We start from the raw sequence: 19,274 nt of genomic DNA, 5'->3' as shown, positions 1-19,274 counted from the left end.
ATATATGTATATGTATATATATGTATATGTATATATATATATATATATAAAAAATTCCCTTCTCACCCACCGCGGGTGGTGATTCTTCTTCCTCTTAGCTCGGGTCCTCTACCAGAGGCCTGGGAGCTTGAGGGTTCTGCGTAGTATCTTGGCTGTGCCTAGGACTGCACATTTCTGGACTGAGATGTCTGATGTTGTTCCTGGGATCTGTTGTAGCCACTGTTCCAGTTTGGGGGTGACTGAGGGGTCCCGATGACCACAGGCACCACTGTGGTCTTCACCTTCCAGGCCCTCTCCAGTTCCTCCCTTAGGCCCTGGTATTTCTCTAGTTTCTCATGCTCCTTTTTCCTGATGTTGCAGTCACTTGGTATTGCCACATCCACCACAACGGCTTTCCTCTGTTGTTTATCCACCACGACTATGTCTGGTTGGTTCGCCCTCACCATTTTGTCTGTCTGGATCTGGAAGTCCCACAGGATCTTAGCTCGGTCATTCTCCACTACCTTCGGGGGTGTTTCCCACTTTGATCTTGGGGGTTCCAGTCCATATTCTGCACAGATATTTCTGTACACTATGCCTGCCACTTGGTTGTGTCGTTCCATGTATTCTTTCCCTGCCAGTATCTTGCACCCTGCTGTTATGTGTTGGACTGTCTCAGGGGCCTCCTTGCACAACCTACACCTTGGGTCTTGTCTGGTGTGGTAGATCTGGGCCTCAATTGCTCTGGTGTTTCCAGTGTTTAAAAACACAAGTAATATATATCTATATATATATATATATATATATATATATATATATATATATATATATATATATATATATATATATATATATATATATATATATATATACATATGTATGTAACGGATATTAGATACACAGGTGAAATTCTTGCTGAAATATGTTTGGTAAACATCTTTGTATATATTTTATAACTGCCTTGTGATGAGTGGTGTTTGGCGCCCCCTACTGGTTGCCTATAAAATTCCACACAGACGGTTTTGCACTCTTGTGTGGTATGTCATCAAATCTGGTTCTCCTCTGACTTGTTTTTGTGGTTTTGTTCGGGGACTAAATTGGAGTGTTGTTGCGATACACAGAGTGACCAGTAAGGGAGGCTAACAGGATGTTTCTGTCAACCACTCATTACAGGTAAAAATGTCAATAATTTAATGTGTCAGTTATGTTTGTCAGTTATGTTTGTCAGTTTGTCAGTTGTATTAGCCTGTTTGTCAGTTATGTTTGCCAATTTGTTAGTTTGTTTATTAGCTGTTTCCATGACAACATGGCCGTTGTTTTCTGTGAAGCACTAGAGGGTGCTATTTAGTAAAATAATAATTAATTTTGATTGCTATCTGTATTTATTTTTCTAGATTGTTTTATTTATAAAAGAAAGATGGAATTGTATAAAAATTATATTAAAGATGAATATTATATTGCTAAGATGTTTTTACTTTTGTTACAGGAGGTCAGGTTTTTTGTGCTTGTTTTGATTTTGGCCTTACAGGCCAGAGATTACAGATTGTTTAAACCACTTACAATCCAACCATTTGTTTGTCTTTTTTAAAATGTGGATCCACAATTGTTTATTATATATATATATATATTTTTTTACTATATTTTGTTATATATATATCTATATATATATATATATATATATATATATATATATATATATATATATATATATATATATATATATATATATATATATATATATATATATATATATATATATATATATATATATATATATATATATATATATATATATATATATATATATATATACATATATATATATATATATTATTTATTTGCCATTGTGACGTTTGAGGCATTAATATTGTAAATGTGGTTCAACATAATTCATCTCTCTATTTGAACTCTATAATATCTGTGTTTGCACTTTAACTAGATGTAAATCCCAAACAGGAAGAGGTGAGTTATGCATCATAACTGATGTGTTTGTAAATATACTTATGAATCTCATTGACCACACGGTAGATTATCTGAATTAAAAGTTTAATTAAAGAAAGTTTGCAGCATCAGATCGTCTTGCTTAGCAGAAAATCAAGCAGGTTTTTGACATTTTTGTCTGTTTGCTCTTTTTTTTTCTTTTCTTTATAAAAGTAAAAGCAGAAAAGCTAAATGCTCCGTCTTGAGATCCAAATGTCGTATTCTGACGTTTGGCGAATCTTCAGGTTTAGCGATTGAATTCGGGTTGTTCTTCTAGGTCGTTCACATTCTCATACGCCTGTCTGGATGTAGACAAAGAAGAAAATAAACATTAGATGAACATACGGTATCTGATAAATTTTGTTAGTTTATGTGCACAGAAATGTACGTCGGTGTATTCCGGCATTCTCAGAAAAAAATAAATCTCCAACAAAAACTCAGAAATGTTTAGATTTATCTCAGATTTTTCTAAAAAAAAAAGGAAAATTTCTGAGCTCCAAAAATTTAAAATCTGCAAAAAAAAAAAAAAAAAATTTTTTTTTCAAAAGTTAAAAAATTTAAACTTTTAAACTGAGACATTTCTATGTTTTTTTTAATATGCAATTTTGGAGATTTAGCTCAAACTTTCTGAATTTTTTTCTGGTAAATTTTCAGCATTTTCTCTAGAAAATCTCAAAAATTTCCATGTTTTCTAGCAAATTTTTAAATTGGAAATTTCCACATTTTCTAATAGACATTTTTTAAAATAACTAATAAATTTGAGTGTTTTGGTGGAAATGAACTCCTCCTTTCTCTCTCTCTCTCCTGTGGCCCCAATACGCCGTCGTGGGAACTGTGCGGCAGACGGGACGATTAATTTTTTTGTGTATTAACTTTTTTTCAGAAATGTTTTGAGAGCTACATGAACTTTGAACTTAAATCAGAATCAACCTTAATTAATTTTGAACTTACCTTCTTAATTTCCGATGCTCTCTGTACGCTAAAAGCAGGGAAGGGAAAAAGTTACTCACAGTTGGAAACTCTGGAGATAAATCAAGACGAGATCCAATCTCAATCCTGTTAAATTTTTCTAAGTAATTAACATTTTGTTGCTAACCTCCGATTCCTACTTTGGCTCCTTTATACACGGTCTTGCCCACTTTCCAAAGGGAGCGCAAGGATCCCTCTCCAGGTTCGGCCATCAGGACGACCAGAGAAAGCACGAGAAAGATCACAACACACTTCATCCTGCAGAAAGAAGCACAAATTTAATCATTTAAACCCAATAAAAACCCATAAACAATATAATTACCTCTCAGCAGGTCGAGACAGATCAGAGTTTGTCTTAAAACCAAAGCAGATCTGAATCTGGCGTGAATTCCTTGGCCTTAAATGCTCGTCTGCTGTGATGGGTTGGACCGTTTCTCAATTTTAATGTTGCATTTACATCTATTGCAATCGTTCCAGTCGTTCACCAAACATTGAGAAAGTGGTCGTACAAAATCCAGCTTCCATGTTTGAGGAGGAAGACGCCGCTTATCGCCTTGGATCAGAAACGACAAACGTGAGAACGATCACATCAGATGCCTGCAGACGTGTCGCATCTAAACCACAAACCTGAACTGGATGATGGAACAAAGTGATGCGTGGGATAAAAATGACACCTGGCTTTGTTTTCTTGGAAAATAAAAATACAAAAAAGGTTTTTATGCATTTGATTGCAGTAAATACTTCGAAGAGCTAACTTTTATTGCAGATGTTGGTGAAATAGAATATCTCCCTACACTGCAAAAACACAAAATCTTACCAAGAATTTAGCACAAATATTCTACAGGTAGTTAATGTGAAATAAGACAAAACTAGTTTACAGCTAACTTTTCAGCAAGATGCAGTAGTTTGTTTAAAGTCAATAATCCCTTTAGAATGACTGCGTTATTGGGGTGCGTTTGTTTCCTTCTCCTGGGCGTGCCTCTGTGGCTACTATCAGAAAATGATTCACATGCAAGCAGAGAGGTTTGCAAGCTATTAAATTTCATTTCAGCAACTAGAAATAATTTTTTTACTTGTTGGAGAAGAGACCACCGGTTGTTGCCAACGAGCTCCAGGTGAAAACTTGAAGCCAGTCTGAATTTTTCTCTTTAAATACCATTTTCATGGAATGGTCTGAGGTTTTAGTTGCATAAATGATGACAAAGTATTTTGTGTGTGTGTGTGTGTGTGTGTGTGTGTGCGTGTGTGTGAGAGAGAGCGATCAGAAAGTGTGTGTTGTTGTACAAGAGGCTGCATGACTGTAAAGGGATGTTACAATGTTTTTATTCTGTTTTTTGGGTTACCTTACAACATAAAGGTAACCCAAGCTTACCTTCATGTTGTAATTTGGGTTGAAATTGGTACCACAGCCTCTGATAAGCGAAGGCCATCAAAGTTGCAGGTTCAGTGGCAGATGCTATCGCTTAGAGTTGAGCAAGTTGTTCCAGTGAGTCGAGTAAACTCAACCCAATGGAGCCACCACACACTTGTATATTATCAGCATCCAGAGCTTGATTACTGCCTGCTGCACAGGAGCCGCCGGTGAACTGGTTTTCTGTGATTTTAGGGATCATTCACACCAGCCCTATTTAGTCCCCTTTAACCGTACTGGACTCTGCTCCAAAAGCAGGAAGCTAACTGCAGTGCTTTGTGGGTTAGCGCAGGTGTTATGCCGGCTGCCATGGCAACGGGTCTGCTTGTAGAGTAAAGCCCATACAGAGTGAGGAAGAGCAGAATATAAACGGTTTAAAGTGGTTTTTCACCAAAGGGAACAGTCAGTGTCATGTTTTTTGTTTTTTTGTTTTTTTGCAGAAAATCACCAAATAGGATGAAATGTTTTATAAAGTACAGGAGCCACGGTCTGTTAAAGTTGAACAAACTAATGCACCAATATCGACTAATTTACAAAGTAACACGATGCTGACATCGGACCAGGTTTGTCAGTAATCAGTAATCTAACGCTTCGCTTTTTCAATTCCAGTAATCAGATTAAAGTTACTTATCCAAATCACTGTAATTTACTATTTTCTTTTGTAATTTAATTTTATTTACACTGTGCATCTTAGGGAGTGACCGCCATTATTATCTTGAGTTTCCGTCACCAAAATTATTATAAACAGCTTTGGGCTTGTTTTTGTTTTTTTTAAAGCCGCTTGCAGAATTAATGAGTCACACTTTGCGCTTTTTGGGGCTTGTTTTTAAACGTGAAGTTACTTATTTGTCTTTGGAAATGAGCAGAGACACAATCAGCCCCAGAATTTGACTGACATCCAGGTAGTTTTAGTCCGACAATCCCTGTCCATCATTTCCTTGATGATCCGTCCCGCTGTGTCTGTAACAGCAAGTTAATATAAACATATTTATATTTGCTGTGAATGACGTCAAGCTTCGCGTTGCGCTCCAGTTTTCACTCCATGTTGTTGTTTTTTAAGTTTATTTTTGAGCATAGTCGCTCAGTGGAGAAACCTTAAACTGCTGCGGATCCAGGCCAAAAATAAACTCGTTTTATTTTTGTTAATTAAAAGCCTCATAAATCTTTTGCGATGAATAGATATGCATCTCCTTATTCATAAACCTTTGAGTTATCACAAAAATACAGCATCAGTTCATTTAGGATCATACAGCTCTGATGTACTTAAATTTCCAGAAGTTAATGTTTGGTAGCAGCTGAAATTCTTAAAAGTCGACACGAAAAAGTTGAAAATCAACTTTAAAAACCATAATTTTTGATGCTTGATGTTCTGTTTTCATGCTGTTGCAACAGACTTTCAGGTCCAGTCATTCTCAGTCATCGTTGCACCGTTTCTTCTTCCAGTCATGTAACTCTGCGCTTGTGTAACGGTGGCAAACAATAAAAAGAGAGATGGAGATTGAGTCCGCAACATTTTAATTTAATGATTGTTACAAAGTAACTTCGTTAGCGGTATCGTTTTTTTTTAACAGCCGTTAGAACAGAAAAAAAAGAACACATCCACTTCCGTTCCACAATCTTCGTTTCCTAGCAACGGCGGAGTGATATTGACCCCCTCCGCAACCACGTCAAACTGCGACACCACTAGTAAATAACACACACAACGAAACCCAAAACAGTATTAATAAACACAAAACAGTATCAATTTACCTCGACTATTCCATCAAAATGGCCTGTGTGCCACACTCTCCCCCTCATTAAAAAAAAAATGTCCTATGACATTTTTAAATACCTATTACTGGAAGTGATGTTATAAGTAAGGTACTTAACATGACATTCATTACATACATACATTACATATTGTTGTAATAGTGTCCACCACTAACAGAGGATATTGTCACTTTAGATTACAAATGTCCAGTTACAAATACTTCTAAATATGTTCAGATCATCTCTCTAGTGTAACAGAACCTTACTTTCAGCCACAGTTTTTTTCTGATACCAGTCTTTTGTCTTGACAGCACAGTCAATGCACTGTCTTTTGAGAATTCATGTATAGTCTTTTTCTTTTGAATGTAGTTCTTAAACCTATATACAGTGTGTTTTTAACTCTGTACTTTAACACCTGGAACTACCCAGGGTCGCCAAAGTTCTTTACAGGTTGGAATCATACTCACAGGTAGTTCTTTAATGTCTAATTCCACCATGGTTGGCTCACCCAAAGCACAATAGGTCAGCATCCTTGGATGGCGACGCTCTCTCTTTGGGTAGCTGGATGCAGGTGGTGGAACAGCTGCATCCTCTTCTTCCTCAGAAGCTGTTTCTGCAGATGGCTCAGGAAGATCCTGGTGTAGCTCCATGTCTTGGCCTCCATCTTCTTCTTCTAGTATGTTGTCCATCCAATTAGCCTGAGATTAATTCACTTTCGGTGCATTGTCTTGGTCAGGGAGGTCTGGTGTAAATGGTTCAGCATCTGGGTTTAAGCTGACAGCTCGGTGACCACTGTGCTGAGCAGGAGGAAAATGGCACACCAGCTCCATTTCCTCATCCCTCTCACTGTCTGAAGATTCTTCTCGTTGACAAAGATGACATGGAGATGTATTCGACTTAGTCTTTTTAGTCCTTTTTGTCATTTTTGAGTCTATTTCTGGGTTGTCGATTGGCAGACTGTCACAAGGGAGCAGGAGGTTCCTATGCAGCACACGTCTTTTGCCACCTCCTTCTGGTACTACTTCATATACTGGGCTGATATCACTTCTTCTCTTTGTGATGATGTGCACTTTATCTTCCCAGAAGGATCTGAGCTTACCAGGACCTCCTCTCTCTGATAAGTTGCGTAGAAGCACACGCCCCCCCGGCTGCAGGTCAGCTCCATAAACTCTTTTGTCATATCCTTTTTTCCTCTGTTCGATTCACGGGTGGCAGTTTTGGTTGCGATCTTGTAGGCTTGCTGCATCCTGCTTTGCCAATCCTTGACATACTCAGCATAGCTTTGCTGTGTTTCATTTGGCTGTATGTTAAACAGGAGATCTATCGACAGACGTGGGGATCGTCCATAGAGTAGATAATATGGAGCAAAGCCAGTGGTGTCACTGCGGGTGCAATTATATGCATACACCATCTTACATAACGACTTTTTCCAGTCAGACTTTTGGGCACTTGTGAGCGTACGGAGCATAGACTGCAGGGTTCTGTTAAATCGCTCCACTTGTCCGTTACCCTGTGGGTGGTAGCAGGTAGTGTGGGACCCGCGTGACAACACCTCTGCAGTTGAGCCATCAACTGGTTTTCAAATTCCTTCCCCATGTCGTGGTGGATTTTCTCCGGGAAGCCAAAGCGAAGGGCAAAGTCATCAAATAGCTTTTCCACAACTGTTTTTGCGGATTTGTTTTTTGTGGGGTAGGCCTGTGCAAAGCGAGTGTAGTGATCCATTATAACCAGAATATACTCATAGCCTTGCTTACATGCCTCTAGATTCAGAAAATCAATTGAAACCAGTTCGAATGGACGTGTTGTCACAATTGGCATCAGTGGTGCTCTGGCTGCTCTCTGTGGTCGTTTTGACTTTAGACACTCACACACTTGGGTCACAAAATGTTCTGTATCCTGCTGCATTCTGACCCAATAAAACCTGTCTCGGATCAGATTCAGAGTCCTTTCGACCCCCAGATGACCCATCTCTTTGTGTAATTCTTGAAACACTAACAGATGATGTTCTTTTGGCAACACTAGCTGAGACTTATTTCCTGCTTTTCTGTATAAGATCCCATCATCGCTGATATACAGTTTTCGCCACTGCCTCAAGAGCACTTTGACATCTGCAGGCTCGGTTTTCACCACTCCTCTGGGGGGGAATTGATCTTGGCTTTTATAATGCATGACTTGCTTGATGAGAGGGTCTTTCTTTTGACTTTCTCTGATTTGTTCTGGTGTTAGTGGGGCAGGTAATGAAGGTGAAGAAGCATCCCTTACTAAGTCCATTATGTTGATGTGAGCTGTGGTTATCCAGACAGATGGGGCATCTTGAAGCACAGTCACTCCCTGAATTGAAGCACTAATCACATCCTGAGTCACTTCTTCTGTACATTGCTGCAATAAGTCATTTATATCCAGTGGCATGCGAGAGAGGCCATCTGCGTCTGTATTGTGTTTGCCTGGTCGATATTTAATGGTGAAATTGAAATCTGCAAGTTGGGCAACCCACCTGTGACCCGTGGCATTCAACTTGGCTGTGGTGAGAATGTAGGTCAGGGGGTTATTATCTGTATATACAGTGAAGTGAGGTGCATGGTACAAATAATCTCTAAACCTTTCACATATTGCCCACTTGAGTGCTAGAAATTCCAATTTTCCTGAATGCATGTGATAATTTTTCTCAGGTGGGGTCAGTGTTCGAGATCCATACCCGATGACAACCATTTTGTTATTCTGTCTCTGATACAGAACTACTCCCAACCCTTTCTGGGAAGCATCAATATGCAGAATAAATGGTTGGGTGAGATCTGGATACCCAAGGATGGGAGGCTCAGTGAGTTTGTCAATAAGTGTGTTTATTGTCTCTTGATGGTTCTGTGTCCAGTGAATGGGAGTGTTTGATGGGAGGTTACCTTTATTTCTTGCAGTGTTGGTGTTCCGTCTGTCTTTTTGCCTTCCTGATGGTGGATTTTCAGGTTGATTTTCCGGTGGACTAGCCAGAAGCTGGTAGAGGGGCTTAGCTATTCTGGAGAAGTTTGGTATATATGTTCGATAATAGGAGAGAAATCCCAGCATTTTTCTCAGATCTCCTACAGTTCTGGGGGTTCTCTCCTTCAAAGCTTGAACCGGTGCCACTTCTGCTGGATCCATCGTGTAGCCCTCACCAGAGACAAGACGTCCCAGAAATCTCACTCTTCTTTTGAACACCTCACATTTCTTTGGGCTCAGCTTCACTCCATGCTTCTGGTATCTTTGCAACACAGTTCTCATGTGGTTGAGATGATCCTCAAAACTTGGGCTGTGAACTAAGTTGTCATCCAGATAGGGCTGGCATATCACATCCCTTAAACCAATCAGACATTCCTCCATACTTCTTTGGAACTCTGCTGGGGCAGCACTCAAACCGAAGGGGATTCTGATCCACTGGTACAAACCCCATGGTGTTATGAAAGCAGTTAAGGGCTGACTTTTTTCATCCAGAAACCCTTGATGGTACGCCTTCCCCTGATCTAATACAGAGAACCAGGAGCTGCCAGTTAGAGAATCAAGCATGTCTTGGATTCGGGGAATAGGGTGGCGGTCAGGGACAGATTTTTTGTTTAATTCCCGGTAGTCACAGCACAACCTCAGACCCCCATCTTTCTTTCTCACACACACCACTGGTGATGCATATGGAGAACGTGACTGAGTTATCCAGCCTCTATTCAGTAGATCTTGAAGGTATTCTTTAACTTCCTGATGTAATGGCTTGGGAACTGACATATATGTTTTCTTCACTGGAGTGGTGTCATGCAGAGTGATTTGAAGTTTCAAAGAAGGAATTAAACCTATGTCATCTTCATCATAGGCGAATGCATGACACTCTTCTCTCAGTATCTGTCTCACAGTCTGTCTTTGGCTTTCCGTTAAGTGGCTGAGGTCAACTGGAGGATCCCACTGTGTTGGCTTCTGTTTTTCTGCTTTGCTGTTGATAATCAGGGACTGAGCTGCAGCTGGCTTTGTTCTGGGTGAAGGGTCATCTTGTTGTTGTTCACCAACAGTGATGTTCAACTGTTGTGCATTTACAGTATAAGCTATCTTTACTGCTTCTAGGTGCCCCAGGACTGCACGCTGATGTAGAGTAACATTATACTTATTGGTGTTGGAAATTGGGATTGATACGAATCCTGAGCTTTCTGTAGGAACTGTCATGAGACCCTCCTCAACACTGACACCTTCTGGCAGCACCGAGTCCCCCATGGGAACAAAAAGAAGGTCCTCTCCTCTGAACTGAGTTCCAGTATTAACTTTAACATGGATGATGGTGATTTGTTCAGCTGCTAATTTGATTCGACTTCTCCCTGTGTGCACAAGACCCACATCAACCTGACTATCTGATGTCTGAATTAGTTTGACAATTGTCTGTGCAGTTTGGACAGTGACAGCAAAGGCTTCACACACATTTTGGATGACTTCAGGTTTCTGGTGTTTAAGTGTGTTGTCTCCTAGCACTTCCTCTATAACATTGTAGCCAATTATTGGCTGTTGTGCCACACTGGAGTCACTTGACACAAGTACTGGTACCAACAGGGGTTCTGCTGAGAGGGAATCTTTACCCAGTCTAAAATCCACTTCCACCCAGCCCAGAAAAGGAATTTGTGTCTGATTTGCTGCAAGCCCAATAAGTGTATCCACCTCCAGTAGTTCATTCAGAGGTCTAACTCGCTGGTGTGGTAAGTGTAATTGTCTCCATTCTTCATTAATGAGACATGCCTGGGCACCAGTGTCCCATAATGCTTCTACTGGCGTGGCATCCATCCAACAATGAACAATGCATCTCTTACCTATGAGGTTCAGAAGTTTCTGTCTGCTCCGTGGATTCATGTAGTGAGCTGTTGGGGTAGATGAAAGTTCTGTATGGGAGCCTGGTTTGTTTGTGGTGGGACTGAGTGTTTTGTGTGGGGCTACTGAGGGTCCCGGCCCAGCAGCCCTGTCCCTGTTTTCCCTGCTGTCCCCTGTTCTGACGGCAGCCTCTGGCAAGGTGTCCTCCTTGACCACACTTATAACAGTGAGTGCACATCTCCCCTGACTGTGCTTCTAGACAGGCTGGGCAACCTCTGGGTCTGCTGTAGCTGCATGTGGTAGCTCTCTCTGTCTGATGTTTCTTAGTAATCTCCACTGTTTCCAACACCAGTTTCTTTAGTTCTAACATTTCAGCCTTCAGTCCTTCGATGAGTTTAGTTGTTCCTGCTTCCTGTTCTGTGTTTCGATTTTTCTTGGCCCCTCTCAGTACATCCTTGGTCATTACTGTGTCCCCTATCTCACCTCTGGTTGCAGCTTCTTCCATGGAAGGAGGTTGAAACTCATGTATGCCTCCTTCAGCTCTCAGTTCATTTATTTTTGGGAACCTACTCACTGCACTTTTTCTCAGTTTTTTGTCTTTCTTGCTCTAAGTTTGCAGCTTCACTCACCCGCTCAATTAGGACCTCATCTGATACTGCAGGATTAGTCAGGTAAGGTTTTAGTTGGAATTTTACTGCATCGCTTAGCAGTCCTGTATCTATGGAACGCAGAAATTTCCTTTGTATCAGTTCTGGGCTGAATTGTTCGCTTTCATCCTCTTCTTTTGATTTCCAGAGCATTTTTTCTTTCAGTTCTATAGCTCTAAATAAGAAATTCTGTGCAGATTCTTTTGGATCTTGTGAGATGTTCATCAGCTGATGAAGGAGGTCAGAGGAAGAGTCCACTTTAAAATGGCTTTTTAGAATAATTTTCAGAGTGGACAGTGTCAGTCCTTTTTTGATTTCCAGCATCTCTCTCAGGTGAAGCCCTGGGCTTATGGCCCGTATGACTGCTTCCAGGATCTCAGTCTCTGAATATCCTTTCCTCTGCCCAGATTCAATTTGGTTGATCAGGCTTGTATAGGACAATTTATCCCTCTGACCAGCTTCTCCAATCTGCCCACAAATCCGAAACTCCCACCTGAGGGTCACTTCTGGTATGTGAGGTGATGGAGCACAGTGTGGTTCAGTCTCCTCCATATGCACTGTCAAGCTCAGTTTCTTCTCTAAAACCCCAATTTCCTCCTCTATACTCTGTCGGGCTTTGTTATGTTCTTCCTGGAATTCCTTGTACTTGACTTTTAGTGAGTTTAATTCACCTTCGTCAGCTTGTGTCTGTTCTGGTGTTCTGGGATCATCCAACGTCCAAGATTCCATTAAGGTGATTAAATTCTGGAGAAACTGTTGAAACGATTCAGATTCTTCCTCCTTTCCGATATCGTCCAGTGTTGTCTCTCCTAGTCTGATGAGGGAACGCCGAGTTTGGCCAGTAAACCCTCCTGAAGGTTCATCACTCTTGAGGTGTTTACAAACTAAAATTAGCTCTGACTTCGCTAACATAAGCAGCGTTCTGCTCACTTCGTCTTGAAGCTGCTCCATCGGTAGTTTCTCCTCCGTCTTCGGTTCGTCTCGTTTGGATTAGTTACTTTTAGCTGAATTCCTCCTGGCTGGCTCGCCAAAAATGTAACGGTGGCAAACAATCAAAAGAGAGATGGAGATTGAGTCCGCAACATTTTAATTTAATGATTGTTACAAAGTAACTTCGTTAGCGGTATCGTTTTTTTTTAACAGCCGTTAGAACAGAAAAAAAAGAACACATCCACTTCCGTTCCACAACCTTCGTTTCCTAGCAGCGGCGGAGTGATATTGACCCCCCTCCGCAACCACGTCAAACTGCGACACCACTAGTAAATAACACACACAACAAAACCCAAAACAGTATTAATAAACACAAAACAGTATCAATTTACCTCGACTATTCCATAAAAATGGCCTGTGTGCCACACTTGCACAAGTGTGGAAATGTTTGAATTTCTCTCTTATTAAACAATAAACACTAATATCTAACTGAGCAAATAATGGCCTTTCCATAAAACCGATCCATTAACTCCCAATAAAAAAAAAAACCCAAAGTCCAGTTGCAGGTAAGGCTGAATAAATGACAGAAATCAGATATATTCTTTGAGTTTAGGAAAAAACACTTAAAAACAAAACTATAGAAACCTCATTTCTTTTAAATTTAGCTTAAAACTCCCTCCACTGCTCAACATGAGCCAAACTGAATACAGGAATAAAAACATAAAAACATGACTGATCATTCTTCTTTATCTGGTTACAATCCCACCTACAGTTAAAAAGTAATGTTTTAATTAAGAACATGTTTTAATATTAAGACATGGTTTCTTGTTTTGTGATGATGTTTTGCATCATCCTGACTCTGTGCTTCCACTAGAAAACAAAAATCATCCTCAACGTTGCTCAAATGTTTTTACTAGATGACACAAGATATTGAAAGGAATATTTAAAAAAATATATTTTTAAGACTTTTTTTTCTTTTACATTTTTCTTTCTGGAAAAGATGTAAACAGCTAACAGATATGTTTTCTTTTTTAGAAAAAAAAGTTTTTATCTCGGTGTAAATGTCAGTAAATTTGGTCCAAATTAAAATATCAAGTTGGTAAACAAACTGATTCTTATTATTTATTATTTGAGACATTCAATGATCAATAGTTACGTGTTAAAATTCTGCAGAATCCCTCTTTGGGTTATCACATCCTGATTAAAATAAATACTTTAGGATTTCAGGCCATGTGGGTCATTAATTTCTCACTTTATTTGAATATTTTCTGTATGTATTCAGAATCATCCATGGATTTTAGGTCAGTTCTGGTTTGGATTGTGACGTTAATTCAATCACCAAATTATTAAATTAATAATTTGCTGATTGTCCAGTTTTTAAAAAATCAAACTGCTTTTTAAAGTTTTACACTTTTTGAAGAGTGAAAACGAGAAGAAGAATAATCCTTCATTCTTTTTTCCCTTAAAGTCTTTTCTGAGATATTTATTCTTTACAGTTTTATTCTGAAAGCGTTTGGCTGCAGTGGATTTTATTTAGGGGTATTGAAGTAAAACGTGAGCAATGCAAATTGATCTTACTATTAAATACATTAAACTCTGAGGTTGTAAAACTTTGCATGTTTTCTACTAATGAGACAAATTTATATTGTGTAAAAATCTACATTGTTTTGTGCCGTATCCATTTTTTTAGTCATAAATGCTGAAAATCAAATATAACAATCAGATTTTGTTGGAAAACAATTTAAAAAGTACAAAAACAGGTTTGATTTAGTGTTTGTGAATAAATGGTGAATTCTGTCTCTTTCCCTGCAGTCAAGTTTTGTTTTTTTAATCAGTTTATTTCTTTATGAGTTGGTCTGTGCTTCCAGTCGTTGTTTGTTCAGAGTTTGTCTTCATGTGAGGAAGGGCGGACACAAAAGAACGAGTTCAACCACAAAACCGAAGTTTGTTCTCACACCTTGTTCTTCTGACTTCCCTAAAAGTTTGAGTTCAGCCCGGTGGCTCTGACTTTCATCACTTTGAATAAAACAATTTAACAAGCATTTTATTCAACACGGTTTTAGTTCATTTCCAAATGGCTGAAGCAAACAGAGTTTTTAGCGTCCTGCTTTCAGGCTGAACTTTCTTGGTTTGAATTTCCTCTACTGGTACATTATACAGTGAAAAAGCAGATTTAAAATTCTTTTAAGATCTTTTTGGATTTCACACCAGACTCAGAAATGTATAATATGTTCTTCCTGACAGGTGCTTCTTCTTATTTCCCAAAAATCAGCCTCACATTAAGAAAAACTCTGAAAGAGCCAAATAACTGGTAAATTAGAAAATAAAATGCCAAAAACAAAAACCTGGTTTCTAATGTAAATATACAAAACAAAAATATTAGGTAGGATTTATGGTTTTGAAGTGTACAAACAAAGTTTCAAAAATTATTTGGTAAACTTTAGATTGTTAACTCCGCTCTATTTTTAAGTGTCTCCAATAATGCATAACTATCTTTTGCTATAAAGTGTTTAACCATGACAGTAATAAGAAACAACACTGTGCCTTTTCACTACTTATCAAGTATTTCTAGTTTCTGGTGAAAATATCTTAATACACTTGAAATAAAACAAAACTAACTTACAGATTTAGGAGTTTGGCTTCAGTCAACAATTCCTTAAGATTGTTGAAAAAGTTCTAGTTCAACTGTCAGATTATTTCCCTTATAACAAATTATTTTTCATATGTTATTAGTGAAAGAATCTGCCAGTGGCACCACAATTGAGTTGCTAGGCGACGGGCTGGGCTTGGGTGGCGTTGCTAGGTAACAGTGCCAGTGGAAGTAAAACCTTTCCATTAATATTAAGGAATTGTTGACTTAAAACAAGCTCTAATATTCTTGCTCAGAGTTTACTTTTAAGTTAGTTTTCTCATTTTTTTTTCTCATTTTTAATGTATAAATACATTTGCACTGAAATCTAGATGAAAAAAATACTTGGTGAAATTTTGTGTTTTTGCAGTGAAGACCTCCTGAGCATTCACCCACTTGTCCAACACTTGGTGTGTAATCTTATCTGAATTTCAGATATTGCCAGTTGAACATTAGTCTTGTAATCTTATTTCTTTTTATAAAAGTTTGAAACTGTACATCAAGAGTTGGAGAAAATGATTTTATTTGCATTTCACGTTTAACAAAACTCTCTGCAGGTTTATATACAATGCGGTATGCTTTGCCTGCACTCTGTAAAGCTTCGTTGGTTTATTTTCCACTTTGCAAAGAAAATGTCATAAAACAAAAGCAAAGTATTCAGAAGGGACACAAAATAACAAAGAAGGTCGATGCTGGAAAAATGTGTAAAAGCAAGAACTGCTGGCCTCTAGTCAAAGCGGCGATGTGCGGATTGGTAGGAACGTTTGTCCAACTGCTGCTTGTCCAGATCTTCTTGGTCCAGTTGATCCTGGTCCAGTTGATCCTGGTCCAGTTGTTGCCGGTCCAGTTGATCCTGGTCCAGTTGTTGCCGGTCCAGTTGATCCTGGTCCAGTTGCTGTTGGTCTGCTTGTTCTTCTGCAACTTTTCCCTTCCCATGAATCGCACTCGTAGGAGAAAAATCAAGTTCAGTTCAATGTAACAAAACCGTCGACTTATTTAAAAGAACCAATGCTAAATATTTTTATTTTATTTAAATGAACCAAATCCTAGATGTTTTTATATAAATATATATTTTAAAATAAACTAGTAATGCTAAATGATTTTATCCACTCTGACTCATCATATCAACTTATTTTTACCGGTGAATGTGACCAACTACATGAGAGACTCCCTTTATGATCCATCCAAAGATGCACTCTCCTGGCTGAGCCATCAGGACAACCATGGACAGCACGAGAAACAGCGTTGTACACTTCATCCTGCAAAAAGTTAAGAACCATTCATTAGGTATGAAACACATCTTATTAAAATTAGACTGAGAATGTAGCTGAGAGTATTTGGTTCCTACCTTTCCACTGACTGATCAGATGCTGCTTGCTGTGTGAGAAGATGACGACCTGCATCCTGGTCGAAAGCTGCAGCCTCCTATATACGCGCATAAATGAGGAAATCAAATATTGCGAAACACCGTGTGATTTTGCAAAAAGGGTAACCGTGAGATCTGGCATTTGGGCCTCAAAAAATGTAATTGAAGATCATCTTAATCTTTCTTAGTCGTTATTTTACAGTGGCTATTGGTGAGCCATAGAAATCAGTTACAGTGACCTGTGGAGTACCACAGGGAGGCATTCTTGGTCCTTTCCTTATTCATTCATGTCACCTAAACTGTACCACTTCTAACTGCCTGAATGTTGTTCAAGCCTGAAGTCCTGGATGGGATAAAAGTTCCTGCTGCTAAATACGAGTAAAACTTTGGGATTTTCTGGTTCTAGTGCGTTAGCCACTCGAATAAGTAGCCATCACACCTCACCGGCTATGGAAGTGGGATAAAACTGTGAAAAATTAAACTCCAAACCACAAAAAGTTTCAACATGGGCCTTTTTTAAAAGTTTATTTAATTTTTTATTTTTTATTTTTTTTTACAAATTTTTTTAAAAGAAGCCAGAAACAAACATTAAGTTACAAGTCCATTGAAGAAGAAAAGGGCCACTGAAAAAATATTAATTTTGACTTTTCTCAAAATTAGTTTTTCTCAGAATTTTGACTTTTGAGAAAATTAACCTCTGACTTCTAAGGAAAACACCAGAAACCTGTGATTAAACTCAGAATTTTGATTTTAATTCAGAATTCTAAGAAAATCCAAACTTTGATATTGAAGTCAGAATTACGAGATTAAAGTAAACATTTTCAGGATTAAAGTTAAGATTCTGAGATTAAAGTTTTCCATATAAAATATTATCTTCACACATTTTCACAGGGTTTTGTTTTGACCGTTCCTTTAGTCTATTTAAATTCAAAATATCTCAAATTAATTTTGCAGCCAGTGCAGATGCAGCGGGACTTTTGATGTGAACACGAGTTCCTCTGATGAAGCGACTCGGCTTTAAATTTCTTGGGTTTTACCGTTATGCGTACATTATTTCAAAACTGTGAAGGAAATGATGGTAACTAAGATTAAAAATGAGCGTTATTTTTTTTAATCTCCTGTCTCGCTGTCTGACTCTGGAGCCACAGAAACTGCAAATGTCCGTCAGACTTATTTTAAAACAGGAAGGACAGATTTTGAATCTCAACTCATGAAATAACTATCCAAGCCAAGTCGGCTTAAATTAAATTATTCTAAGAGTTGCTGGATCTCCTGTGCACTGCAAAAACACAAAATCGTAACAAGTGATTTTTATATCTTCAAGTTTACTAACTTACTAGCAACTGTTCAGACAGATATAGGAGCCCGTTTTAAGTCAGTAATTTTATTCCGATGAAATAATAAGCACCATATTTATTGTGGCATCATCAGCATACGTCTCGGCCCTGGCAGGAAAATAGGCAGATCTTTGGTGGAAACTGAAAAAGGCAAAGGTCCTGCAGAAATCCACACTGAAATTCTCCCCAAAAACACATTTACTGCAGCGGGTAAAAAGGTTTTTCTTTGTTTTGTTTTTTAAGCGCCATGGATGTGGCTCTTGTTGTGTCACACACTGTTTTCAGCACAAACACACCAACATTAAAATTCAGTCTAAAATATCTATTTTCAAATCCTGCATCACACCTCTTGATCTACTTTTACCCATTTAAATTAACTTTACAAAAGGAGAAATTAAGCCTTGCAAAATGCTTCCTTTAACTAAACTTTTATTCTCAACTGTTGGAAACTTTTCACGAATACTAAAACACAAATCTTACCAGTTAATTTGTCTCTAGTTTCTAGTGCAAATATCTTAACTTGCTTGAAATAAGACTAACTTACAAGTAATTTCTCAGCGATAAATATGAGCTTGTTTAAGTCAATAATTCCTTAATATTGACGCAAGATATAGAAGCTTGTTTTAAGTGAACAACTTCTTAATACTAATGGAAAAGCTGTAGTTTGTTTGTCAGATAAATTAACTTATAACATCCGAAAAATGTCTTGTTATAAGTGAAATAATCTGCTAGTGGAACTAGAAATTTTTCATTAATATTAAGAAATTATTTACATAAAACAAGCTCATATTTATTACTAAGAAGGTACCTGTAAGCAGTGTTGGCATAGTTACTTTGAAAAAGTAACTTTAATCGGACTACTGATTACTCCTTGAAAAAGTAACTTAGTTATATTACTGACTACTTGATTTGGAAAGTAACTAAGTTACATTAAAAGTAACTTTTTAGTTACTTTCAGCAGCTGCTGACAACAACGCTCCACCTCCTGTGAAAATCACATTGATCTTTGCCAATACTTTTTTGTAAGCTATTTTATAATGGTAACATCAACAATGTGTCTCCACTGATAAGGCTGAACTGAAGAGGAGATTGTACAAAAAACTGTACAAAAAATAAAAAACGTGAGTAGTTTGTGTGGTCCACTGTTGTCCGGAAAACTCCAAGTAGGATTTTAAAGCCCCCCCCCACCCGTCCCCCAGCCTCCAGGTTCTGCGTTACGGCCCTGCGTTTGGTGTCGCAGCACAGAGCTCCTCCTGCAGCTCCACAACTCAAGATGGCTGCACAGATTTGTGACACTTATCTTAATATTAATAATTATAATTGCGTTATCTTGCCATTATAATTATTGCCAACTACAGACACGTTTATTCGTGGCTGTTTTCACGTTTATTGCGCTGTTCATATTGGTCTCGATGTTTGCAGTTTTCTAAGCTCGGCCGATGTCATTGAGAGGTAATAAATTAAGTTGACA

The 19,274-nt window shown here is 38.3% G+C and overlaps 2 protein-coding genes and 1 long non-coding RNA gene across 7 annotated transcripts in view; 2 read left to right on the top strand and 1 right to left on the bottom strand.

Moving 5' to 3' along the window:
• Nucleotides 1–19,274, top strand: part of LOC122825094 (exostosin-1) — a 215,388-nt gene that overhangs the window by 102,700 nt on the left and 93,414 nt on the right. The window lies entirely within an intron of this gene.
• LOC122825100 overlaps nucleotides 1–19,274 on the top strand; it is a 28,013-nt gene that overhangs the window by 1,057 nt on the left and 7,682 nt on the right. The gene's annotated exons all lie outside the window — the stretch shown is intronic.
• LOC122825097 (dicentracin-like) lies at nucleotides 15,607–16,499 on the bottom strand. Its single transcript, XM_044106176.1, has 3 exons — nucleotides 16,449–16,499; nucleotides 16,240–16,359; nucleotides 15,607–16,044 (listed from the first exon to the last, which is right to left on the bottom strand). Exons 2-3 carry the CDS (start codon nucleotides 16,356–16,358, stop codon nucleotides 15,828–15,830), a joined length of 336 nt encoding a protein of 111 aa, XP_043962111.1. The 5' UTR covers nucleotide 16,359; nucleotides 16,449–16,499; the 3' UTR covers nucleotides 15,607–15,827.

This window comes from Gambusia affinis, linkage group LG22 (genome assembly GCF_019740435.1).
Source record: "Gambusia affinis linkage group LG22, SWU_Gaff_1.0, whole genome shotgun sequence".
Lineage (NCBI taxonomy): Eukaryota > Metazoa > Chordata > Actinopteri > Cyprinodontiformes > Poeciliidae > Gambusia > Gambusia affinis.
Note: the sequence above shows the minus strand (reverse complement) of the source record. Positions and strands in the feature narration are given on the sequence as shown.